The sequence below is a fragment of the Corvus moneduloides genome, chromosome 5 (assembly GCF_009650955.1).
Source record: "Corvus moneduloides isolate bCorMon1 chromosome 5, bCorMon1.pri, whole genome shotgun sequence".
Classification (NCBI taxonomy): domain Eukaryota; kingdom Metazoa; phylum Chordata; class Aves; order Passeriformes; family Corvidae; genus Corvus; species Corvus moneduloides.
This window is the reverse complement of record NC_045480.1, coordinates 23,546,921-23,574,030: the sequence shown is the minus strand read 5'-3', so window position 1 is coordinate 23,574,030 and position 27,110 is coordinate 23,546,921. Positions and strand designations below refer to the sequence as shown.

Sequence of the window (27,110 nt, the reverse complement as noted above, 5' to 3'; positions counted from 1 at the left end):
CTTCATGGGGTTGTAAAGGACTATGTGAGGGAATTCTGATGTGTCAGTTGAGGCTACTCAATGAAATCTTTGACTGAACAGCTTCTGTTGAAAAACCTTATAGAATTTAGAGCTGGGTAAGGAGCCAGATGGTGAATACTATCTTATGCTTCCCTTTTATGAATCATATGTGTATGCTCGCTTGCATACTATGTGAATGTACTCTGTGCAATACTGAAGTTGGAGTGAACCTTTGCATCCAAAGGCACGAGATGAGGATATGATGAGAATAGTGTGAACCTGGAAGGCAAAAAAAGTGGTGGCCCAAAAGGGTAAATGGGAAACCTCTGCTGTGTCAGGTCATGATAAAAACCCAGGAAACAGATTATTAAATTAAAATGAGTAAGTTAATTGATACATTGGATACAAGTTCTGAAAATTACTGTGGCAACACATTTCTGAGACCTTGAATTTAAAATGATCATTGATCACATCTTATGCCAGTTTTTACTAAAGAGAGGTAAAGGTAAATTTTCTGGGGATCTAATAGGATTTGCCTATCTGTAGCTGCCCATATCAGGCTTCCTGAGCTTGCCACTTGTAAGGTTAAGAATTTGTGCCACTATTGGGTTGTTTGTTAAAAGTTTATGCACTGGCAGACTAAGTTCTTCTCTTCCTGGTTTTGGCCATTGAAGTCTAACTACCTTCCTGCTGCTGGTTCTGGAATGTATCAGATCTGTCTGTGATCTAACTATGCCTGTCAGAAAACTATCCAGGACTTTTCCCAGGAGTCTTTTCAGACAGATCAGTAAACTAAATTTAATCACGGAGTTGTTCAACAGGTGCACTTGCACTGCATGGCCAGAAGTAGGGCAGGGTGAGTAATAGGAAAGGGAGAAGGAGATGGTGGCTGCAAGTGGTTAAACGGGATCTCCATGTCACGTGGAGCCAAAACCAGACAGAAATTCAAACCTGTTTGCCAACCAGTGGTCAGAGCAGTATGCAGTTCAAACCTGTCTCCGGATAGCTACGATTTTGGTTGCATGCGATCACTTCAAATAGTCCTCATTTCAAAAGAAAGAAGAGATTATAAAGATTGCATATTGTTGCACTAATGTGAATATATATGAACTTACAGGTTGTTCTGACATAAAGCATAGTGGTACCTGCTTAAACACAAGAGAAATGGACTTGGATTTAAAGTACCATTTACTTGGAGGAAAAAGGACATTACTGTTGCATATAGTGGTGAAGGAACTGAGGGTGTACAAAAATGGTTTTGAATCTTCCAAATCCTGCTTTAATAAAAATATTAAATCATTGTTATTGTCTAAAATACTCAGTTCTGAGCAAAATATATTTTGACAAGGTTGTAGTGATAAGAAAAGGCATGTAGTATTTTCTTTGCACCTCATGAGTCTGATTTTTCCCATGGGGTTGTTCACGGCCAAAGAGTACAAGATTTATTACATGCAGTGATTAACAGCATTAAGATTATCTTCTGCTGGGCAGGAAGGACAGAGTTTTGCTTCCTTTTGCACTATTGTAATCTTGGGATGCGTACTTTCTTGGAACTTTTCCTTTCAGCAGTCCATATGAGTTGCTGTAACCAAGATGTCAATGTTACATGACTAATTTTTGCAGAGCAAAATATTCAAGCGTTATTTAAAAAGCATGTTCTAATTTGTGCCATGAAAATTACTTTGGATTAAGGGATCTGATTTTTCTCATTTTATTTGCCTTGTTCCCCCCTTCTGTTGCATTCATGTTACTATGAGGAATCTTACAGCTTTACTACAGAACTGTAATTCTACTGTGTGTTGATTATGAAGATATGTGGGTAATTGTACAACCCCTCTCCCAACTTGGTAACAATACTTGTCCCATTTATGTGATGCTTGAATTCATTTTGTAGTTACTTCAAATGTATATCAAGGAAGTTAATTCAAGTAATCCATGAACTATCTGCTCCATATGCTGCTTTTATTACAAGTAGTAGTCACTCTTTCTGCTTTTTCATATGTCAGATCAATTTAATATCTAGGCTCTTGGAAAATAGACTGACTTGCTTGATGTAAGTAAAATAATACAGAATATGCTGTTTCACCAATGTGAATGTAGTGGTAAATTACCAATCTGTGATTTCTTTGCTTGTGATTGCTTTGGAGTTCTGGCCAACCGACCAAAGCCCTAGTGTAGGTCAGTCCCCAGGGGAAGAATAGCCAGTTACCCCTCCGATTGGGGAAGGTGTTTATCACTTGGTTATATTGCTGTTGCTGCATTAACTTTACAAATGTATCATATGAGATGTAATCACATCTGGAAACCCTTGTTCATTGGCTTCACGTGGTGGGCAGGATATAAAGAAGAAAGCAAATAGTCTTTGCCGTATAGAGTGTACAATATGCTTTATATCATCTTTTGTTCAACTTTTCTTTTTTCCCTTCCCCAGGTTATCCAAAGCCAGTTAAATGTCTTGTCAGAGAGTATAGATTAAAGAATTTGTAGTGAAAGTGAGGCATTGTCCTTCTCTCAACTTGCTCCAGCACTTTGTCTTTCCAGAACTGAGTGGCCCAGAATCAGAAACAGAATTCAAGGTGTGGCCTCACCAGTGCCAAGTATAGCGGGACAGTCACTGCCCTGGTCCTGCTGGCCACACTGTTGCTGACGCAGGCCAGGTGCCATTGGCCTTCTTGGCCACCTGGGCACAGCTGGCTCATGTTCAGCAGCTGTTCACCAGCACCCCCAGGTCCTTTTCCTCTGGGCCACATTCCAGCCACTCTGCCCCAGTCTGTAGCACTGCCTGGGGTTGTTGTGACCCAAGTGCAGGACCTGGCAGTGGGCCTTGTTGAACCTCATAGCACTGGCCTTGGCCCATCAGTCTGTCCTGTCCAGGTCCTTCTGCAGAGCCTTCTGCCCTCCAGCAGACAACACTCCCATCCAACTTGGTGTCATCTGTGAATTTCCTGAAGGTGCACCCAATCCCTTAGTCCAGATCATCAGTAGAGGTATTAAACAGGACTGGCCCCAAAGAGAGGTTTTCAGCTGTTGTTTTTAATTAGCACAGTCTGGTAAATGTCTCCTTACAAGAAAAGGCATTTAAGACTCCTTTTGCAGATACCTTCTGTACCTAATTTTTAAATTTTTTTTTTTAATTAATGAGGGTAATCAGGATTAAGTAATGTGTTTACAGTCAGCATTTAGTATTTTTAGCAGTTCATGAGTTGTATTGCTGTTTTTTCCTTTCTTCTGTCATTTCCTGCAATTGCATTTTCATTGTTTTCAGGTACATAGCCTGTTGTTGGCTCATAAATTCTTTACAACTGCTTACTAAATGTCCATCTTTCTCCTGTTATTTACAGCAGATAAGCTCTTAATAGCATAAGGTCTTGGATTTAAGCACTAAGCATATGAGGATTTACCAGCGGTGATTTTTTGGTATTTCTGTTCTTCTCATAGAGTATTCTGTCCTTTACTGCCATTCTGTAACTGTGTCAACACCATCAATTCCTACTCCTTGTACCACAGTTTTTTATGGAAATAGGGTCACTTATAACACCGTTGTCCACCAATAAATTCATTCAGTTTCAAAAGGTTCTTTAAGTTTATCACTTAAGGAAGGGGCTAAGGAGACAATATTGGCCTAATTTTCATCTCTTTCAAGCTCCTCATTTTCCATGTGGCTCAGTGTGATGTGACTCAGTGTGATGCTGTTCTTGACACTCAAACTAAGTTTCTGGTTGTGGTCGGTCTTGTGTAGAGTATTGATTATCTTTATTAAAGGCATGAGCTGTTTTGAAATGAGGGTTATCAAAGTAATTTGCTTTTTATGTGTTATCCTGTTTTTCTTGATTTCTGGGTTTATTTACCCTTTCCAGGTTTGATTCGTATTATAAAATTCTATTGGTGTCCTCCTGTTGGATGTATTGGCAGGATGTCATTTCTTGATTATTACATCAATATTTGGTGCTCTCTGCTTAGTTGGTATCTCTCTTGTTTGGGTTTTAGCTTGTGGGGAGGGTGGTGATGGTGGGGGTGTGTGTGTATAGTTTGTTGTTTGGTATTATTTTGCTTGTTGTTTAAAGAAAAGCCAACAAAACCTGACTTACTACATTTGTGATTTCATTTGTAAGGAATTTAAAGATTTTGAAATAACAATCATCTGGTCCTCCTGATTTGGATGTTTTTATTTATTTTCTTTTTCTCCACACTTTAAAGTCTCTTTTTTTCATGTTCGTTTGATGCTTCTGGCTAATAGATAGGAGGTAGGACTGTATCTGAGGCCAGCGAAGACTTCTCATCCTAAATTTGCACCACATAGAAGTATTTTTTTCAGAGACACGTCTGTGAAACATTTTGCTATGTTTTACTGTAAGATCTGAGACAAAATTTTAATTTATTATTAATAGTTAATGGCAAGAATCACCTATAGTGCTGCATAAATCATGTGAGGAAAAATGTAAAAACATTCTGATGGCAGAGTTGCATTATTTGGGTGTGCTGTGTTTTCAGTGTTTTCTTGGCATCTCCCCTTGAATTGTCCTAGCTCTTGAATTGTCATCTGGGTTCACATCCCTTTGGTTAAGTTTTACTTTCAAATATCTTTTGTATTTAATGCTAGTACTGAAGTTAATTTAAAATATCATCCCTTTTACAATAAATGGTGTAAAATTCTCTCAATTGTTGAATTTCTTCTTTCAGTGATTGCAAAGGGATCTTTTAAATACTGAGTATCTTTCCCTGGTCTTTTTAGAAGACAAGGGTTGTTAGACATTACTGCTTTGGAACCCTATGAATAAGATGGTGTAAGAACAGTAAAACAAATGCAACGTCCACACACCTTCCCCCTGCTGTGAGGGGGTTTGTGCTTGTCCTGCCAACTGCAGCTAGGCTTTCTGAGATCTCCCTGCTTCTTCCTCTCTCCAGGTGCTGGTTTGAGTCTTTTCGCTGTCTATACTGATTACCCTGTCCTCTCTTGGTGTTTATATAGCTCCCCTCTCTATAGTACTGAAGTCATCAGTGTGTTTCAGCAGTAGATGGGCTTCCTGATCCAACAAACCATTTTCCTAAATCCTGCAGATCTGAACAGCAGAAGTTAGTATTCCTGTCTGAGGCATAGGGTCTTGCACAAGAGCCACAGCTGAGTCACATAAGGGCAAGCTACCATGCTGATTTTGTCTTTGAAAACAGGCCCCATGTAAGCTGCATGTGAGACATGGGCAGTGTATGAACAGCCTTTTGGCAACCTCTCATGTATGTTTCAATGCTGTTGAAAGGTTGACAGTCTCACAAGAAGCTGCAGGTATTGTTCCTCTCGCCTCATTTCAGGCCTCTAGTCACACTGAGCTGCTTTCATGGTTGGTGGAGAGTTCCAGGGCAAAACTGGGCCACCATCTGTAGATGTCATCATAGACATCTGTGCTTGAACTCAGGGTCTGTGTATTTCTCTCCGATGGGTGAAAGGGTAACCAAGAGTGACTGGCTTCTCACTGCATGGTTGATAAAATCAGATGAACACCTTCCTGAAAGCTTTAACTTTCCACTTTTCAGTACATTCATAACGTGCTGAGGGTGATTTCAGCAGTCTTCATTTAGCTGTTCTTGCTAGTTTGAATGAAGGCATTTGCATTTCTTCAACGTTATAATCCAATCATTTCACTTACATGTTTGCAGAGCCTGCGAGAGTAAAATCTTTCTCTGATAATTAGAATTTCAGGGCAGTGTGGTAAAAATGGCAATAAAGTCAATTTCTAGAATAGTTACAATACTTTCATTTTTTTCAAGCTAACTAAAGTACCAGTATCTGACAAATTAATGGACATGCATTCAATCAAGAGCAATGCAGAACGAATTTAATCATAAATGTGCATAGCTGTATTCTGTTTACATTTGCTAGAATTAGTGTTTAAATTGACTGCTTTGTTGTTTGGAAAAGAATGGATGATGTTACATTAATATTGTTACATTCATATTGTTAAAGAATACTTTTTTGTCGCCTGCTTTTTGCACAGAGTACAGTAACAGGTTTTGTGATGAAAGCTGCGAAGTCTGTATGTTTTTATATAAATGAACATTAATTAGTGTTCTAGATAGTTTCAACTGTACAGCCAGATTTCAGTTAGACAGTGCTACTGTAATTTGAAAAATTAGTGAGTTCCTGTTACAGTTTGATCACATTTTTCAGGAATAAAAACTGTCTTAGCATGATAATGAGTGGTTTCCAGTTTGGACATTAAAAACCTTAAATTATTTGGCTTTTTAGCCTTTTGTATCTAGAGTTTATTTTAGATTTTCATTTTCATTAGCAGATTGTTTTAGCAGGTCAATTTTTAGCTGTCCAGGACTCCAGGTGATGCCACACCAGTGCAGAGCAGGACAATCCCCTCCCTTGACCAGCTGGCAGTGCTGTGCCTGATGCACCCCAGGACACAGTGGCAAATGGCCCTGTAACAGGCAGACCTGAGTTGTCAGTAGAAGGATGGTTTTAAAACATAGCTTAAGAATATTTTTAAGGAAATGGACCAATAAGATACAAATTGTATCTTTCTGGGCTGTAGATGTAAAGTTCTCTTTTTTTCTGTTTGTTGCTGTGTAGGGGTTTTTCTCCTCTGTGTTCTTGTCTCCTCTTTTTTGTCTTTGTGGCAAATTGGATTATACTTGTACATTTATAGAAATGGAGGAGGATTTTTAAGTAATGTACTATAGGAAAGGTTGTTGTCAAACATTTATTTTAATTTATAAGATCTACTGGATTTAAAACTATATTTCAAAACTCAGGAAGGAGAGAAAGCTTAAAGACATCACTTTCATGTTGGAGGCAGGGACATGATTAATAATGGAGAAGCAACCCTAGAGTCATTTGTATGACACCATAACAAAAAAAATCTGGTTAGAGTAAGAGATGTATTTATTAGCTGTGTGAGCTCAGTCTTCTTTTGTGTTTTAGTGTTATTATTTTAGAGGTGAATTTGACCCATCAAGGTTTATCATTCTGTGTTCTCTCTTGTATCTCTATTGTGTGTACTTTGTATACTGTGTCTGTAGTGGGCATATCAAATCCTGTTGGTATGCAGTGTGGCTGTCCTTCACAGTTTTAAAAACTCTGAGGATGCTCAAGTGACATGGAGGAATGGAACAAAGACTGATTTCACTAAGGTGCTACTAAGAGTCTCTGGCACATCTGCCTATTCTGTGCTGACATCCTAGAAGTCATTCTCATCCTTTAACAGACACTATTCCAAAAGTTAAATCTGCAACTTTTTATTCCTTCAAACTTAATTCTTACTTTCCGTTTTGCCGAATCATTGTGTTGAGAAGCTTCAATTAACTGGGGTTGTGTAATAATTAAAAATAAACTATTTTGGTGGCATTTCATAGCAATTATTAGTTCTTAGCTGTGCTAGAAGAAACAAGAAAACCATGTGGTTAGATTTTAACATAGTGTTGATAAGGCTAAAGATGCAGCTCTGAGTATGCAGAAGGAGTAGATCTGTAGTGTTAAGACTTACTCTACATGAGGGATTAAATTATCCAGTATCTAGTTTGTTTAAACTAGATAAAAAGGTTGTGCATATATAAAGTACTTTGTGAGGTCTGTGCCTCAATAGAGGCAGAGTGTTGAGTGGCTTCTTAGGCTCCTCTAGTCCTGGCACAGCTCTAAAGCAGCTGCATTGTACTGTAGCCATGTGTATAGCCCCTTGCACTATTCATACTGAGGTGAGTCCTCACTTGGAATTGCAGTGGGACTGCTTTGAGGAAGAGATTCTGCCATCTCCAACCTCGATCTGTGCACAGCAGTTTCTGAGCTGTACTCCAGGTCAAGATTGACAAAATAAGCAGAACTGCAGAGTGGTTCTCAGTGTCTTAATCTAAAATATCAATAAACCTTTAAGTATCAGATTAACACTTCCCTTTTTCTCATATTTATCCTAACTGTACAAGTACTAACTGTGATTATGCAGCAGAACATACATTGATAGCACTTCATCCTTTCAAAAAGTCTTGTTTAGTAATAAGGAATAAAAGCAGAAAGAACTCAATTTTTTTTTTCTGATGTTTTTCAGATGGTGGTAAAAACCTTCATGGATATGGACCAGGACTCAGAAGATGAGAAGCAGCAGTATCTCCCATTAGCCTTGCACCTTGCATCTGAATTCTTCCTCAGGAATCCCAATAAAGATGTGCGCCTCCTTGTAGCTTGTTGCTTGGCTGATATCTTTCGTATCTATGCTCCTGAAGCTCCATATACTTCCCATGACAAACTTAAGGTAAAATGCTTCATAAACTAAAGGCTTTTCTCCTACCTTACTCTTACTGAGAAAAATATAAACCACCCCCTCCCCGAAAAAACCCCAAATGAACCAAACAGTCCACCCGCCCCAACAAAAAACCCAAAAAACCAACAGAAAAAAATGTTTTTATTCCCATGTATACTGATTTTCAGTTTTATTAAAGAGACGTTTCTTTAATCCTGTAAGTCAGTGTAATACTAAAGGGCCAGAGATGTGTAAAGGAATGCTAGATGGCCAGTATCTGTCTTGGTGATAGATTTCTGTCAGTGCCTAAAGAAGACAATTTAATGTTCTCATGAGTTTGAAAATGTAGGTAGATGTCACTAGTAAAGGATTGTATTTTTACTTTCTGCTGAATCAAGCTTGTAAACTTTGTTTTTTGACAGGACATATTCTTGTTTATTACAAGACAATTAAAAGGCTTGGAGGACACGAAGAGCCCTCAATTTAACAGATACTTTTACTTATTAGAGGTAACACAATAGTTGTAACTTTCAGTAGATGGTATTAGCTCTGTAAGCCTAACAAGTGTAATCAGTCTTTCTCCTGATGTGCCAGTATGCCTGGCAAATTTCTTTTATTCTGTAAATCACACCAGTCTCATTAAAGTTCAGTGAATTGCTTCTTTTAATACTTATAATGCTGTTGGCATTTAATTAGTTCATCAGTCTGTAGTTGAGGACATGTTAAAACAATTGGTATTTATTAACATTTAGCCTTTATCCTACAATTCCATACATTGAGGGTTTTTTATTAAGAGAGAAAATTTCAAATGCTGGTTAAAATGCAAATGTGTCTATATTGGGGATGGGAGAAGGAATGTAAGGTTTTTGCTTTAAAAACATTGCAAAACCATACTCTTGACAATAACTGAGTGGTGGGGTTCCATGTGCTTTTAGAAATAATATCTCATTTCTAAACAAGATATTTGATGTTTAAAACATGATGTTTTAAGTTGTATTGTTTCACAGCATGAAGAAAAAATAGGGTCTTACTATATTGCCATTCTGTCAATCAGCTTTTATACTTAAGAAATCAGATTATTCTGTATTTAGTTTTTTCTGGATATATCTTGCAAAGCCCCTCTGTGTTAGGTGCTCTTTATATGCAAAGCAAATATCCAGTCTCTTTCCCCAAAGCATTTGCATCTATTGTATATTATTTTTCCTTAAATAGAAAAAAAAATGTAACTAACATGATTATATTTTTGTGACTTAATGTGAAGTTGTACTAGCCTGAATATCCTAATTTTTGTTCTAGAATTTAGCTTGGGTCAAATCTTACAACATCTGCTTTGAGTTGGAAGATTGCAATGAAATTTTTATTCAGCTTTTTAGGACTCTTTTTTCAGTTATCAAGTAAGTTGAATCACTTCCATTATATTGAACTGTCAAAATAACATCAGGTTTGGGGGTAGACTGAATCATAGCATAGTCTACAGATAAATATGTCTGAGCAGAAGTCTTTATTTTTCTAAATAAAGAGCTACAGGGAAAGAAAATCAATGTGAACTGCTGACATTATGGAGGGGTGTGTGTCTGAAAGTAAATGTGTTTTAAAATTTGTTGTCCATGTTACAACAGTACACTTCATTCTGATTAGTTTATCTACATTTTTGTATTGGTTGTTACTGTCCTTTTTTTATTTTGATTCTCTTTAAGCAGAGCTAGGTTGTTCTAGGTTTTTGAACCTTTCCATAAGAGAGGAAAGGCACATAAAATAGTTTTGAGATGTGGAGAATGTAAGGGAGAGCAAACTGGACATATATTTGTGGCATTAGATATTGTTTCTTGATTGTACTGTTAGTATTTGTCAGAGTCTGAGAATTTCATATTGGTAATATTTTTTATGATCTTAGTAATAGCCACAACCAGAAGGTACAAATGCATATGCTGGATTTGATGAGTTCTATCATCATGGAAGGCGATGGAGTAACTCAGGAGCTGCTGGACTCAATTTTGATTAACCTCATTCCTGCACACAAGGTCTGCCAAGTAAAACATTCTCATAGTATACTGTTATAATAACAATAAGTCTTACTACCTTTTGCATGTTTATCTCTTATACACTTTAGCTATCATGACTGTTTTATTTTCTCACATTCATTTGGGAATTGCCTGGTGCTGTTCATTAGCTGTGTCTAGATATGGACACAAAGAGATTGTGCCACCTCAGGATCTCTGTACTGAAACATAAATAAAGTGTTTTCAAGCAAATATAATAGGTAAACATTGTATCTTGAGGATATGTGCATAGTTGGTTGTTTTGCTTTTGGGATATGTTGGAGTTTTTTTAATAGAGAAGATGTGAAGTATTTTTTAATTAGAAAAAAGGGCAATGGGGAAGATATCCCCAAGACTTCTGTGGTGCCTTGCTGTTCTCCTCAGCTTGCCAGTCAAGCTTTGCTCCACCTTCCTAGTTATGCTGCCCACCCCTTCCATTGTCTTTCTCCATTTAATTCACTTATAAAGGGACAAAGTGACACATAATACACACACACACTCTCCCCTTCCTAGAGGAATTTTATACAAGCTCTTCCTCAGAGAGGGTGTCACTGAGTCTGCACTTGAGCTTTTAAAGTACCATCTCTGTAATGCCTTAATAGATTTGAAAAGAGAATAAACAGAACTCCTTCAGCTGTGAAATAAGGGAAAATGAGATGCAGGCTGGTGATGCCTTACATTGACCAAGAAAATTCCCTTCCTAAAACACTTGTGCTCACCAAAAATAGTATGGAGTATTGTAAGTTTCAGTTATTAGTTATAGCAGATGAACTGTGCTCTGATTACCAAGTATGTGTTTCTGTTTGTTCATTTGTTAATTTAAAATAGCAACAAAAATTAAGGCAGGTCCATCCATGACTACATAATTAAAGTTAAATTAGTACATAAAAGCAGGGATTATTCCTTTGGTTGCATAAAGAGGGAGAATTCGTGGAAATGTGTAGCATGGGATTGACTAAGCTGTGGCCATTGTCATTTACCTGCGAAATCTCATCAGGCATATAAAAGTATCTATTGTCTGAGATGAGTTTGCATTCCTTCTGTCATAATCATGAGACAGGAATGCCATTCTATCAAATCATTTTTATTGACAGCAGTGAGATAATGTCTTTTGAAACTGCTGACACAGAGAGGCCTCTTGTAACAAGAGTCCTTCTGAAAGTACACTGTTCTTTGTAAGTTGCTTCTAATGAATTATAGGCATTAGATACCAGGAATGGGAGCAGAGAGTGGCAATATGTATGTCAGGTGATGCTATTAACAATGGTGGAAGCTGCTCTGAGGGTACAAAGGCCAAGTAAAACCTTGTACAACCTAACAGTGTGTTGTGACTACTTGGTTTAGGCAAAGTAAAAGTGAATGTGATCTTTTAGCATTAACATTGTTATAGTTTTGCCTCATGAAGAAAATTCTCAAGCAAGGCTCTGATAAAGATGGAGATAAAAACTTGGTGTAAATATTGGGTTGTAAGGCATATATAGTATCACTTAGAGGACTGGTGCCACTCTTACCGGCTCTTGGTCATGGACTGAGCAAGTAAGTCAGTGCTCAGTATTGTAATTTGGTCAGTATGTTGGTCTGTGTTACTTTGTTTCCTCTAACAACAGCACTTAAAATACTGTTTTACTATGTTAGTTCAAATCCAAAAAAACAAACAGTTCTTTTGTCTAATCTGCCTAGTAGAGTTTGACTGTTGTAACTATGTTCTCCTTTCATGAACAGATCCCCTAGAAAATTCTGTGATTATATTGCTTGTCTTTAGATATGTAAATCAGAAGCCCTGTAGCCTTAAGAGCACAGTTTATTCTCTTGTAGAATGCATTCAGTAGCAGTGCTTTTAGGTCTGTGTAAAGCAGTCAAATACCAGTCATTCTCTGCTATGATGCAAGAAAAGTATCAGTCTGGCAAGACTTGATGGAAGTTTCTTTGTAAAGAAGCTGAAATAATGCGTTTTGGATAATGCAGTCTGGTTTTGGTTTTTAGTTAGACATGATATACAGTCTACCTCAGAATCTAGATTATATTAATTTGTATGTCCATTCTTAGTAAAGCGATGGTGGTGTACATTGTTCTCTATGTGTGCTAATGGGACTCTCATCTAGTAAATCCAGGTTTTCAATAGCAGTAGCATATGTCACATTTTGCTCAGACCTTTGGCCTCAGACTGTAGTCCTTTCTAGTAACTTCAAAAGCAGTGCTATTCAGTGAATATTTTTCTTCACACTTTTACTTAAGTTATTCCTTAAAAACATGTGTTAAAAATCTGCATTTTCTTCTGCATGTTCTACAGCATGGCTAATCCAGACCCACAAGGTTTCTCTTCTCCCAACAGATTATTTGTTTATTATTTATTAGTAGCTGTTTATTTGATCAAGATATACATTACTTTTCTAGGCTGTTTTGGTTCTTTGGTATTGTGGTGTTTTGTGTTTGGGTGTGTATTTGGGTTGTTGGTTTGGTTGTGTGGAAGATCCATAGAAAATGTATTTTAAAGTTTGAGGTTGGCAGTCCTTTAGTTTAATACCAGCATACCAGTCAACAAGATTTTAATCATGGCCTGATTTGGAGAGAAAGTGTTGGGATATTTTTTGAGAAGAGTTTATACATATCTGTCTTCTATAATGAGCCATCAGTTTAGCGCTTCAGAGACTGAGGAGATACTTATTTGAGCCTTTGGCCACTTGTTTCTCTTTACTGTCTGTTGGTGAACTGTATTTGTAATCTCATTAGTTATAAGAACAAGAGGGAGTTGTTCTTAATGTAGACTTGCCAAATACCGTCTTTCCAAGAATCAGTCATCCCTAGGCTTTACCTGCATTTTGTCTGCAGTGATTTGTAATTTTCAGGGCAATCAGCTCATCTGTTCCTATTTTTTCTCCCTCCAAGCTGCATTAATCCTTAGATGATATGAGATACTGCATATGGGATTTGTGCAGACTTGGACAGTCAAATTTTTCAGATCTGCGGTTACCTTATTTTTCTTGCTCAAGAGTAATATAAACAATGTTCAGGTTTGTCATGTTACAATCAAATGCTTACTTGGAAAGTTAATTGCTAACTCTGCCCAAGTGTAGGTGCTTTCTGTAGTCTCACTGTGGGCTGTCTCAGAGCATATGGTACAGTCTGTGGAGAGGTCAGTGCAGTTTTACCCTCTAGACAAGGCTGAACTTGCTACAGAGTGTAACCCTAATGAGTATGAGGGGCAAACAAAACCACATTTAAATACTAATTTAAATTCATTCATTTTTCAGTTCCAAATTTGGTGTACATTAATTTTCAGAGTATGGAGGTATGGTAATGTTTCTTCAAAATTTGTTATTGCATGTGAAAATGTAAGATTTTATTATATTTTCTTTATTTCAGAACCTTAACAAACAAGCGTTTGATCTTGCAAAAGTCCTGTTGAAAAGGACTGTCCAGACCATTGAACCATGTATTGCCAATGTATGTAAATTAATTAATCCACATTACCTGCAAGTATTCTTGTTACTGTCTTGAATTATTGGAATTGTGGTAGGGGTTTTTATTCTTTTAAGTACTGTTTATGGAAGCTACATTTTGTAATGCAACTACAAGAATACCGTTTCCAAATAGGATGTTGTTGGCTTGGTTGTTAAGTATGTGGAGTGTTTCAAATAAATGAAGAGGAAATTAATTTTTGTCCATCTCAGTCTAATGTTCAGCCTAAATCCAGGCTGTGAAAATAGGTGACCACCAAAAATCCTATTAAAACTAAAAGAATTACTAATACTTCGTATGTCCAGCAACCAGACAGCCTCATTTCATACCAAGCTTTAGGATGAAGCATTTCAAACTAGTCTCTTTGCTAGCTTTTTTTTCCCTTCCTAAACTTCCTATGACTTGTAGTCATAAAGAGTAAAAGAACTATGCTTTTTACAAAGCTTCCTTCAAATTATAATTCCTTCTTGTTGAATGTGAGTGTTGTATGTTCTGCCTATTAATACAGCAGTCTTTGGTGGGTGTGGTCTGATCCATTCTGTTGCCTTTCCTTGGTTCTGAAACCAATAGAATTCATAAAATTCAGAGTAGTTTAAAAGGGAATTAGGCAAGTTCATAAATCAGTAAGTATTTAAAAGCTCAGGAGTCTCACTAACAGTTACATTCCAGTTCTCCTGGTTTTTTAAGCTTTTTAATTAGTCATATCTGGAAGCAGGATAGTACATAAAGTAACCTTTAAGTTGGTTTTATACTATTCTCCTTACTTTCTTTTTCAAGTGTGTAATATTTTTTTTGCTATTGCATTTGCACTGCTTAAATAATATTAACCCACAGTATCTAATAGGAAGTATTAAATTTTAATATACCTTATATAAATAAAAAAATAAACAATTCACAATTTAGGCTACTTTGGTTTGTTTCTGTTTGATCACTAATGACCCTGATACATTACTTGTCAAATGTTGCAAGACATAACATAAAGACCTCTGACATTCTTTAAAATGGAGTTGAAGCAGAGAACCTTCTTTTTCAGCATTTGATGATCTTCAGTTGGAATGGGTTTCAATTACAACAAAATTCCTTAAAAGTACTTTTTTTTTTTGTCAATGTTCTACTGGATGAATATGCATTTTAAGTTAACAATTCTGTATTACCTGTTAATTTTGCTTGGGAGATAGTTATTGAGATTTGAAATGATCAAATTGTCATGTATTAAACTATCTTGATAGAATTAATAGAACTGAACTGAGAAGGATGTTGGTAATTTGCTTGAGCCAAAATTGTAAGGGTGAAATACTTTGATATAATGAAAAAATTGTGCATTGAGTGTCTTCCATTAGTATAAAACCATTAACGATACTACATTAAAATAATTTTTTAAAATAATGTTTGCATTAATGAAGGAAAATACACTACATAATATTGTTTGTATTTTAGTTTTTTAACCAGGTTCTGGTACTGGGAAAGTCTTCAGTAAGTGACTTATCAGAACATGTGTTTGACTTGATCCAAGAGCTTTTTGCCATAGATCCTCACTTACTACTGTCTGTCATGCCACAGCTGGAATTCAAGCTGAAGGTGAGTTACAATGTAGCTTTGGACAATCAGTAAAATTTCTGGAGATATTAGAAGTGCAGGACTGTAGATTTAATAAGTGTTCTACTAGAGGGATAAAACTTCTGTATTTATTGCTTTTTTTTGAAGATAAACGTAATACTAAAGAAGTGATACTGGAAATCTGTATACAATTATGTGCTTATTGTGCTTGCAAATGTATTATGCACACAAAATGTATATAATCATTATAATGATAAATTAATGCAGTCTCATGCAAAAGCTTTATGTACTTAATCTTTGGATTACACCCAAAATTTATAAAGTAATTAGGCTGTGGTTGGCTTATCTTATGAAATGCAAATGTGTCAGCTTCAGTATTGATTTGCAGAATTTTCTTCTATGAAATAATGTTTTAATAATAAGGGGAAGTATTTCCTAATATTTTATCAGATTTGTTATTGTCAGCTGACTGCTTTTGAATCCTTGAAGATACTTAATTTATCCTGATTTGGAGGTTTGTGGGAGTTTTAACTAAAAAGCTGTTTGTATTTCCTTAGATTGTAAGTGGACAAGAGAAATAATTTTGTATGTATGGATGTACATGTAGGCTATGGCTGCAACATACACAAGTAACCAAGAAATGGGTATTTGGTGAAGTTATGTGTAGCTTTCATTAGTGCACATCTATTTATAACATCTTAATTGGTGTCTTTTCCACACACATTAAATAGTCTTAAAGAATGTCTTAAATCATTAATTGTTGAAGTTGTCAAATATGTTAGTCAGAGTATTGTGTATGGGTTTTTGCTCCTGAAAAAGAAGGCACTTTCCAAGCACAGCCATCTATTCAGTGTCTGTAATATATCAGCTTAATAGGTATTTGTATATCTTGCTTCATATTAATCCAATAAGATAATTAAAGAGAATGAGGATTATGAGAAATATTTTCAAACTCAGTTTTAAATCTATCTGTTCAAAAAACAGAAATAAAAGGAAGCCAGAAATTATTATTAAGATATTACAGATAATTATTTACAGTTCCTTTTTCATGTTTTGATTTTTAGAGCAATGATGGAGAAGAACGTTTGGCTGTTGTTCGACTTCTGGCTAAACTCTTTGGCTCCAAAGATTCTGATCTGGCCACACAAAATCGACCTCTTTGGCAGTGCTTTCTTGGGCGGTAAGAGAAATGGGATAGAATTCCAAATTTCAGTTCTTTTTGTTGTGAATTTTCTTACAGTATTGCATTTTTCATTGTGTTTTTAGAAGATGTAACTGTTTGTATTTGAACAAGTTACTTTGTTAGACCTGCAAAACAGAAAACTGCATACAGTTTTATTTTAGAAGGAAGAAGCCTGAAGGACTGCGGCTATATTGCTATCAGCTATGGGGCATATAAATTAGATAGACAGCACATTATATGCATAACAGAAATTACACAATAGTTATACCAGCACTGCCTGAAATTTCATACTGTGCAACTGTATCTATCTGTTTTGCTTGGCATTTACCTTTCTGAGTGAAGAGATACATCCATTTAAGTAAATGTAGAAGTTTCTATTTTTTTAAAAAGTGAGTGTTTTCAAATGGTACGTGTTAGATGCCAATTTACATTTCTATAATTTTTATACATACACACAATTGACATTGCATGGAGAATTGTGTTCAGAAGTCAGTGGGCAAAATCCACTGGGTCAGCGTTTTATCCACATACAGCGTATTCATTCTTTGATTTTAGTCCTGAATTTATTAGAAATAATATTTGTATGAGGTACATTATGGAGATAAATTCAGAACATTTATATTCTATAATTTTGCCATATAAAAGTATTCTAATTGTTAATAGGACATACTATCAACACATGTTACTACATAGAGAATAGTACTGATTTGCAAAGCTAATTAAAAATTAACATTCGTCATCTTCTATCCCTCTAGGTTCAATGATATCCATGTCCCTGTGAGATTAGAGAGTGTGAAATTCGCCAGTCACTGTTTAATGAACCATCCAGACTTAGCAAAAGACCTCACTGGTGAGATGCTCATACAGGGGTTTAGAGTAATGTACAAAATGAACAAGGAACTGTATAATTATTTTTGTGCATAGCAGTGTAGTTCTGAAATGTATCAAGTCCAGTGCTTGATGCTGGATGGAAGAGGTATCTGCTGAGTAATTGATTTCTGTTGAAGACAAGTGCTAGTTACTAGAAAGAGAGGAGTGTGTGATTTTGTGTGGACTTAGTCAGAGTGAGCGGTTAAGAAGCTACCCATTGCAGAATGAATTTTAAAGTAATTTCAAGTTCTAAAGAAACTTTGGTGAGGCAAAGCAAATATTGGTGCAACATCCTGACTTTACGTTCAAAACCAGTCACTGTGTTCCCCACGACTCTCTTCCACTGAGTTTAGAAAATGCCTTTTTGCTGATGAAAACTATGAAGTTTCCTCTTTCACTACAGTATCATTTTAACTATGAGAAGATTTTCAGGCTTAACTGAAAATACTGTTGCTTTTTGATGCAAGCTATTCTACAACAATTGTCAGTATTTTTCATTTATGATTTACTCTGGCAATGAGAATTTCTTCTCTTTTTATTTCTTTTTATTCCCTCACCCCCTTTACTTAGAATATATTCTAGTCAACTTTATTTCACTTTATTGCTTCTTGCAAATGAGGTTATCATAAAAGCTATTCTATATTCTTCTGATACTTACAGTTATCTAATTGTTTTATATTTAACATAGAAAACATCAGAACAGATGTTTCCTGTGGGTAGCTCTGTATTTTATAGATTACATGGTTGTGATATATGACTGACATTTAATTGTTTTAACATTATTAATAAATCAGAATACATCACACCTATGTAAAAAAGCCAAGATTTTTCTTGTTTCTGCTCATAACAGAATATTTGAAGGTTAGATCACATGACCCAGAAGAAGCCATTCGACATGATGTTATTGTTACAATTATTACTGCGGGCAAGAGAGATCTCTCTTTAGTCAATGACCAGCTGCTTGGCTTTGTAAGGGAAAGAACGCTAGACAAACGGGTAAGTGTTAATATTGTATTTTCAGCAACTACCTGCTTCTAATATACTTTAGTAAAACTAAAATAAAAAAAAAACAAAGCCACAGAATCAGAGAATCTTAAGAGTTGACTATTAACAAGAATGCTGTAGGGAAAAAAATTATTTTCTTACAAGAACATCGTAATGAAAATTCCCTATTATGGTGGCATCAATCAAGTGCTGTCAAGCAAATAGGGTCACTGACTTGTGATAAACACAGTCATATTGTAAGAACATAAGAATGGTCAGACATGTTTAGACCAACGGTCCCTATAAACCATTATAATTCTAACAGTGGTCAATTTTGGCTTCCAGCAAGTTGTGATTTAAGGATTTCTTAAGTCCACTGGCCCACATTCATAATAAATTTCAACAGAACTTTATTCCGTGTATTTATCAAGTTCTTTCTTGAATTTATTAGTACTTCATAAGCCTCTGGCACATGTATCAGTAAATTCAAGTTTAAAGCATGTTTGGGAAAAGTAGCTTCACTTGTTTGTTTTTAAACTTGTCTGGTAATTAGACTGGGTATCTGAGTTCTTGGACCACATAAAATAATAGACAGTCTTTGACTCATTTGTTTTTAATAAATGTGAATACCATATCTTCTCCAGTTCTTTGTTTTCCATTCTAAAGAATCACCTGGTTAACTTCCCCACAAATTGATTATTGCATACCTTCTGATCATTCTTGGCTGCATGTTCTATAGCCTGTTGGGACTAAGGTGACCAGACTTGGTAATGGCATTCACAGTTCACACCATGTGGTATACACACTTGATGATAAGTTTTTTCCTTATTCTGAAACATTCTATCTGTCTCATACACTCTCTCCCAGCACTGAGCTGATGGTTTTGGAAAACATTCACGTTGACTTCAGTGTTTTGCTTGAATAAGTTTAGATGATATACTGCCAAATACTGTACATGCAGAGTTAATGCTGGTGGGCAAACCTATCCTTAATCTGAATTTCTTACATTTCATATTGTAACAATTCAGTAACATGACATTTTTCTGCAATTCTTCCTTATAATGTTACATCTGACTACCTCATTAAATTTTATACACACTATTCAGTTCATTTTCTAATAATTTTTCATATGTTAAGTGTCAGAGATTCCTTTCTGACTCTGTTGATAGGTTCCTTTTGTCTCCTCCTTTGTGAAAATTGGTCATTTTTTTCCACCCCTTGTCCTCTATGTTTTAGTTAATAATAATTTACAACAGAATTTTTATTCTAAGGCCCTCTGGTATGAGACTTTGTTGGAAATTTTTTTGGGATCCTAATGCATTTTACTGATGTACTTCTCTGTTTGCTAAAAGTTGGGGGTTTTTTTAAGATAAAACTTCCCATTATATAAAGTTCAATGACATATTTCCATAACTTATTTTTCAGTAGTGTCAGCTCTTTGTTGTTCTGTTACTGTTCTATTTCAACCTATTTGCCCATTCAAAATTAGATGTTCTGATGAGTGGCACATTGTTCCTCTTCAGACCCTTTGGTTTCTTTCATATTTGCTGTCTTCAATCTGTTCATTGGTAAATTGCAATAATAGAATAATAGGTATTCGGTATATAACGTCTAAATTCCTGTAAAAGTCATAGATGGGATACCACCTGGTCTTAATGATTTTGTTCCTGCTTGCTTTATTAATTTTTTTTAAATGTCTCTTAATGATACTTTAGGAAACCTCTTCAGACCTCTCTCCTGGAGCAAATCTGTTTGTCTTTCAGCCATTCAGAAAGGGTCTGGAAGGCTTCCTGCTTCTGGAAGCTTTGATGAAGATGTTTAGTTAGTATGCTTTTAATAACTTCATTTTGAAGCTGTTGCCCATGCTTCATCAAGGATTTACTTTCAACTTGCCAGAGCTTATACTGTTTCCTGTTAACATTTTTTTGGATGTGGCTCCTTGCTCTTTGAAGGGTGATGTTTAATAGCAGACTTCTCTGTGCTATGTAGCCATGTAGGTTTTTTTTTCCTTACTATTGTTCTTTTTTAATAGGCTATAGAAAGGATGCCCCTATGTCATTCTAGCTAGTTAGTTTAATTATTTCAAAATAATTTTACATTGCTTTGTTCCCCTTTTAAGTGAGAATGTTACTATAATGGATTTTGGGAAAAGGATGTCATCTTTACAGAGAAATACTGATTTTGAGTATGTTCGCTATTATAAAGCAGCTCTTCAATTAGTTGTACTTGCAGCTTGACATTGCATGTTTCTCAGGAGTGATCAAGATCACCTTCCTTCTTTTTCAGCTACTAAACATGCCTAAAAGGTCAACTATGAGATTTAAAAACTTTTAGTATAACCACCACTTCCCACTGGGACTTCCACCTAGTGAGAATGGGATAATTGTTATTGTGTCTTCAACACAGTGTCTCTGTTCTGCTCTCCTTTAGCATGTTGCTGTCAGTAAGAGGCAGTCAGCTATTACTGCACAGCTGTAATACTGATTTCTACAGAGCTAGGTCTTTTTTGTGTGGCTTTAAATCCAGTGTGGCGGCACTTAATGTTCCTCATATGTTTGACTAAGTCATTTCACACCAGTGATAGGTTTGATATATTGCATTTCAAGGTTAGGTGCTTTTTCAGGCAATCAGTGAAGAATAACTTCATCTGTACATGATGTTTCTCTTATAAAAATCTCTGGAGAGAGCTTCAATGAAAATACAACCTGAGGAGAAAATAAAATTGAGCACTGAAATGAGACTAGAAATGACTACAACAAATACTTAGTATTTGAAGTAGGCCTTAGCAATATAGGATGTCTTTGTATATGTAATTAGTGTTATGAAATTAGGATCAAGGACTTGTAAACTTTCATCTGTTTTGTTTTTAGGATTTTTCTCCAGTTTGGGAGAGGAGCATTGTTAATGTCCATGTAACTATCTTTATGTTTTCTGCGTAGGATTTTCTCAGATCTGGGAAGAGTGCATTATACCTATTTTAATAATTCTTTTTCTTCAAAAGAACTCTTTATTCTGCTGGCTGCATTTACCCTTCGTAGCTGGGTTTCTTTTGGACACATCTACTGCAGACTCCTAGATGATTGTTCATCTGTTTGACTTCATCTTTTTAGACCTGTAATCACCTATCAAATGAGTATCGTTATTACTACGAAAAGAATTCTTGTCCAACAGGCTGAAGTAAACTGCCAACCTGTCATTTCAATTCTACCTTTTATCTTTCTAAAACAGGGAAAAAATTTAAGTTGTGCTAACTGGTACACCATTTAAGTGATCTGTTTTTTCTCCTGACCATATTCTAATTGACGCAGTATTAGTAAGGATAGTCTTAACACTTTCTAGAGTAAACGTTTCTGGCTAAAAGACACTACTTAATTTTTTAAGGAGTGTACTTAGCTGACTTGATCTGTATAGACATCTGCATGATAGTTGCAGTTTTCAAATCACCGGTAGTTTTCAACTCCATTTGTATTGCTCCAGATGGAAAAGTAACTCTGGTAACAGATGTTTCCCAAAAACTGAAATCTAGTCTTTGGTAATAATTGTTCTGAGCAAAGCTCCCTTGGAACACTGTCTCAAGGGTCTTTCCAGCATCTTCACTTTTCAGAATAACTAGGAGACATTTTAAAAACAAGTAACAAAAACATTGTTTTCTGTTATACTGGAATAATCTTAAGAACCTGAAAAGTTAAGAAGAGAGTTTTGACATCTGACTTCATTGGCATTTCTCCCAACAGCCTTTATGGAGTAGAGACTTTGGCCCTTCATGAGAAGTGACTTGCACATCATCAGCTTGAAGTCAAAAGCTATAGATTGAGGAGCCATAGAAACAGACTCACATTTTTGGTTCCTCTTTACGCATTTTTCTGCATGTGTGTTAGTTTTAACTGTACTGAAAACCATTGTGGCTTTTTCCAGATGATGGAGAACAATTGTAAGATGTTTATGAAGGGAATAGGTTAGTTATTCTAATCGGTAAGGGATTGTATTGAACTTTCAATAACAATTTTTTTCAAAAATCAATCCAACAGTCATCAGTGGAGGAATTTAATTATGTTGGTCAACCAAGGAAGCTAAGGTTATCAAAATTATTTTGTTAATTAAATCAGGGTAGTAATTGTGTTAGCTGTGTTTATTCATATGCTGCCTTTGAAATTGATTATTACATTCCTCTTTCTGTTTATTTGCTGTTTTGGCTTTAATTCTCAGAAGCATCTTACTCTTTTTATTCCCTACATGTATCTCCTGTTCAGTGACTTACTTCCGTGGTGTCTCAAAGCATTTTCTAAGGGGTTTTGTCCAGTGTCTCCTATTGTCAGTCTGAAACTGCCTTTCTACGTGCTCTGAGGTCTACTCTACAGCAATTTCAGTAATCAGAATTCTATTGGCAATCCAAACCTCCTTTCCTTTGTAACCCCTTGTTATTCCTTCATTTTAGGCTTAAATTTTCTGGAATTATTTCTAGGATTTTTTTTTTTTTTATCGTTTTCTGACAAGTTTTGCCATCCTTCCTGTCTCTTATAGGAGATCTGATGAAGCTATCACCTGCATTGGAAGGGTATATCTGAATGCAGAAGAGTATTAATACTTTTCTGAAAATGTTTCCCTTTTAGGCCTTTGTAGCGGGTTGGGTTTGTAACCGGGCGGAAACACCAATTTAGTGTAGTGGTTTGGTCCAAGATATTCATTACTGTTTATCTTCTGTGAGATAAGAATTAGGAGAAACGCAAAGCAGGCACCAAACTTGAAAGAATATAAAGAAGTTTATTAACAGACCTAAAAGAAGAAAAAAAAAATACCACACCTTCAGGACTCTTCTCCTCCCCCCACCTTCCTCCCTTCTCCCACTGACAATGTAAAAAGACAACCCTTAAGATGTTCAGTCTGTTTACCACTTCCATAATAACCTTGTTCAGTCCATTTAGGAAGAGGAGTCTCTCTGCTCATGCTATGAAAACATTATCACAACGAGACAGCCGCCCACTTCCAAATATTGTTCAGTCCATTTAGGAGGAGGAGTCTCTCTGCTCGCATGTGAGTCCCTTCCCCCAACTTGCAGCTTTTCCCACAACTGCTTTCAGGGGTCCACTCTTGAAGTTTTTTGGGGTACAATTTTAAGGTTGAGCCGTTCAGAAACAAAAGTTCTTTTCACCCATCTCTGGGAGCATTTCATCTCTAAGAAATCTTTGGGAGCATCTCTAGGAATTGAGGTTTTCTCCTTTCCCATTTGGAGCAAAAGTCCTCATCGCTTCCATCTCTCCCTGTTCAAATTTCTCATGAAATTACAGCTGCGTCAGCATCTGCCTATCTCAGGGCAGGTGCTTTTGCTCACAAGTACAAGTTGAACACTCCACCCCCCATATCTTCATGAAATTACAACGGGTACTCTGATATATCATAGCTTCACAACAGAATTTCAGCTTTAAGCATCTCCTCTTTCTCTTCCCTAGTTTTTCAGCTCTTCACAGCAAGAAAAGCATTAATCTCACCTAGGCCTTGCAGCTGGAATGTGGCTTATCGCAATGGAGAGGGGGCAGAGCCGAGCCACTCTGGCTGCCCACAGCAGGGCTGTGGGAGGGTTCCGCGGGTGGAACAGGGCCCATCGACTCCAGAATGGCTGGGCCCGCTGTTTTGGCTTTAATTCTTAGAAGCATCTTACTCTTTTTATTCCCCATGGGGCCTGCAGCCACCTGTCCCAGCACTGGAAACGAGAGAGAGCTCTGCCTCAGGGTTTCTGTTCTTAAGTGTGCATCTCAGAGGCGGTCACAACTTTAAGTGGCTTGAAGAATTGTCCATATTCAAACTGGCCAGCTGATAGGTTCTGTCAGGTCACAGAGGAAGCTGTAAACACCCCTTTGCACTTCCGGGGCTATGCTTTGCCAACCCATGACAGCCTTTCTTTTCGTTGAAGTGTGCTTTAGATCACAGTGGGAGTGAACAAATTCCTGCAGAAAAGTTAAACAATAACATCTATTTATAGTTAAAGTTTTTCTCTTTTGTGAAAACGAATTACTATGTAATGTTCTAGCAAAGTCATTACTATCTTGACCTGTCATTTACAGTTTCAATAGTTAAGAAATACGTAACAAAATACAAGTTCATTTTTCCCATCTTACTGTTATAACCTACTCCCAACAGCCAGTGGTGTCTTGTGATGACATAAGCCATATTATCTTCAAGATTTGTCTTTTCTTTTCCCTTCAAGCAAAGGAATTCATTTAGCAAAACTATTAAGAAATTAAATGTGCAGTACTTCGGTGTTATTGAGACAAGCCTTCCATTTAACAAGATTGAGGAAGTTATACACAGTATGAATAATACTATCTACGTTTATGCTTCTTAGGGTGAAATGATCTCAGCATTGTTAGTCCTTGGGAGTTCAAGGCCAAAAGTGGTATCTAGTGTGTTCTGGAAGAAATTATCTCTTTCAGTTTGAATTTCATGCATTTCTTTTAAATGATGTGGGAAAACAAGTATCTTCAGAGGTTTTCTGTGTAAATCATTCAGCATGAGACACTATGCTGTCTAAATTAATCCTCAAATCAGTTCTTGTATGATTCCGTACACAGGTCAGCATAGGAGAGCTTATGGATCTTGTCTGGTAAATTGTTTAATAATGGGATATTTGTTGTTTACTTGAGTGGATAAAGTATGATCACCAAAAGCAAGGGTGAGAACCCATGAACTCCTCCTGTAGCTGTTGTACTCTGGGGGTTTTTTTCCTTAATCCCTGGAGTCTTAGAGCAATTGCTTCAAGGCTTCAGCAAAATGGGCCACTCCCACTGTCCTGGAAAGTGGCCTAAGAGTTCAAGCCCTAGCAGGTTTGGCTCGGCCTAGGCTCCAGATCTCCCATTTCTAGGCAAGGCTGCTATAAGATGGGAAGAAAGAAGTCTGCCACCTCTTGTGCCTGTCTCTGAATAGATAAGCCTTCCAAATCCTGACTCAGTAAGACACTTATTCAGGCGTACATGTTAAGCTGTACTTAACTTCTTTTCTGCTGGCTAGCTCCCAGATGTTCTTTGCTCAGCACAGAGAAGTACTGGATTCTGGGTTACTGACAATATTTAATCTGCACAGTACTGGGAACAAAACCCTTACATAGGCTTTGCAAATTCTCATCTAGAGGTTTTAAACAGCATTTTTCAGCTTTTGAAGTGTCTAAATATAGATCAGAAAGTGGCTATTTTGTCTTTCATGTTTCTACATCTTTACTGTTTTGTATGTGTGATTTATTTATTTATTTACCAAAATCAATTCCCCAACTTCTTTTCATTTCTTCCCTCTCAAGTGGCGAGTAAGAAAAGAAGCTATGATGGGTCTTGCGCAGCTGTACAAGAAGTATTGTCTTCATGCGGAGGCTGGAAAAGATGCTGCAGAGAAAGTGAGCTGGATAAAGGATAAACTTTTGCACATATATTATCAAAATAGCATTGATGACAAGTGAGTCAATCTAAGTCTTTCTAATTTTAATTGTATCGTGATGCGAGATACTCTGAAAATATGTCTTTATGTTGTGAAAGCTGTTGTATTCTGTATTTGTGGGTTGATGTATGGTGTATTTAATAATCATGAAGATATATATGCAGATACTCAGAGTTGTTGCATTGTTTTTTCATGGATTCATTTTTATATATTGGTGGGACTAGATCTATGATGGTAGTAGATTTTCATTAACTAAGTACTGTGTAAAAAAAAAAATTGTCAGATTTGGCATTTACTATGCCAGTTCTTGTTTGCCTCACTGCTTTCCAGAGGCCAGGCTATTAAAATCCATGATCTGTGAGTGTTACGTGTGTGCACACCACAGTACATGCACAAACCTCTCCTTTTGGTATGGACCCTTTAGGTAGACCAAAAGCTGAAGAAACATCACCGGAGCTTTCACAGTTGTTTCATCTTCTGTATATTGTCACTCAGTCCCTTTGACTTTTTGAAACACCATTTTGGTGTTGGAAAACATATTTTGGCCAAGGTTTTGGACGATTATTAATAGTCTTTCAGAAAGAAACTCTGAGATCCCACAAAGGTAGAATTTCAGCCTAGATTTTTAGTATGGTAGACTCAAAATTGTTTATAGTGTTTCTTAGCACCTTCCTTACACAGTCTACTATTTCAGTATGTTTTGTTATCTTGGTGGTTAGTCTGAATGAGCTAACAGCCTCCTTCGGTTGCCAGTTATGATACTAAATTTTTAGCCACTGCAGTGGTGAAGGCTCTTGTTTTGTTCATCTGGCTGATCATAAGTGGGCAAGAGTTACATATTTGATTAGTTGGCACCATTTTTGAAACTCGGGAGATCTTCACATAGTTTATACAAAGCTAGTTCAGCACGTACATAAAAATATACTGTAGTTTGCATTGAGAGGTTTCTGGTTTTTCTACCTTGTTCACATCTTGTTGTCAGTACACAGGTTTGATAGTGGACAGAGAATGAATCAAAGTTGTATAGTGAATGAGGCAGATGTTTTCTGTATTTCTGCTCACAGCAAATGCAGAACACTGTTGGAAACGAGGCAAGGAAATTTAAGGACAGTGTCATCAAAGCTGAGTTTCTTTTCTCTGACATGACTTCTGAAAGTCTGATTACACCATTGAAACTAGCTTTTTCATGAGGAGGCATGGATTGTATCCTGTTTGTTTTCTGGGTATCCACACAGAAAGATTGGTGGCTTGATTTTTAATGTTCTTCTAGGTACCCTGAATTTTAATTCAAATTCTACTAGTTTTTAAGGCTGACAATGAAGTTCTTGCTCAGTCACGCCATTGGGTTGGTTTCCTGATCTCAGT

At 36.5% G+C, this 27,110-nt stretch overlaps 1 protein-coding gene across 3 annotated transcripts in view; it reads left to right on the top strand.

The window, feature by feature from the left end:
• PDS5A (PDS5 cohesin associated factor A) overlaps window positions 1-27,110 on the top strand; it is a 92,226-nt gene that overhangs the window by 23,453 nt on the left and 41,663 nt on the right. For all 3 annotated transcript variants that reach the window (XR_004240080.1, XM_032108657.1, XM_032108656.1), the window contains exons 3-12: window positions 8,043-8,246; window positions 8,657-8,743; window positions 9,531-9,628; window positions 10,129-10,255; window positions 13,637-13,717; window positions 15,170-15,310; window positions 16,354-16,469; window positions 17,228-17,322; window positions 18,193-18,338; window positions 25,612-25,763. Coding sequence is in view for 2 of the 3 variants with exons in the window: in XM_032108657.1 (XP_031964548.1) it covers window positions 8,043-8,246; window positions 8,657-8,743; window positions 9,531-9,628; window positions 10,129-10,255; window positions 13,637-13,717; window positions 15,170-15,310; window positions 16,354-16,469; window positions 17,228-17,322; window positions 18,193-18,338; window positions 25,612-25,763 (1,247 nt within the window). In the remaining variant the exon portion in view is untranslated. The remainder of the gene's footprint in view (window positions 1-8,042; window positions 8,247-8,656; window positions 8,744-9,530; window positions 9,629-10,128; window positions 10,256-13,636; window positions 13,718-15,169; window positions 15,311-16,353; window positions 16,470-17,227; window positions 17,323-18,192; window positions 18,339-25,611; window positions 25,764-27,110) is intronic.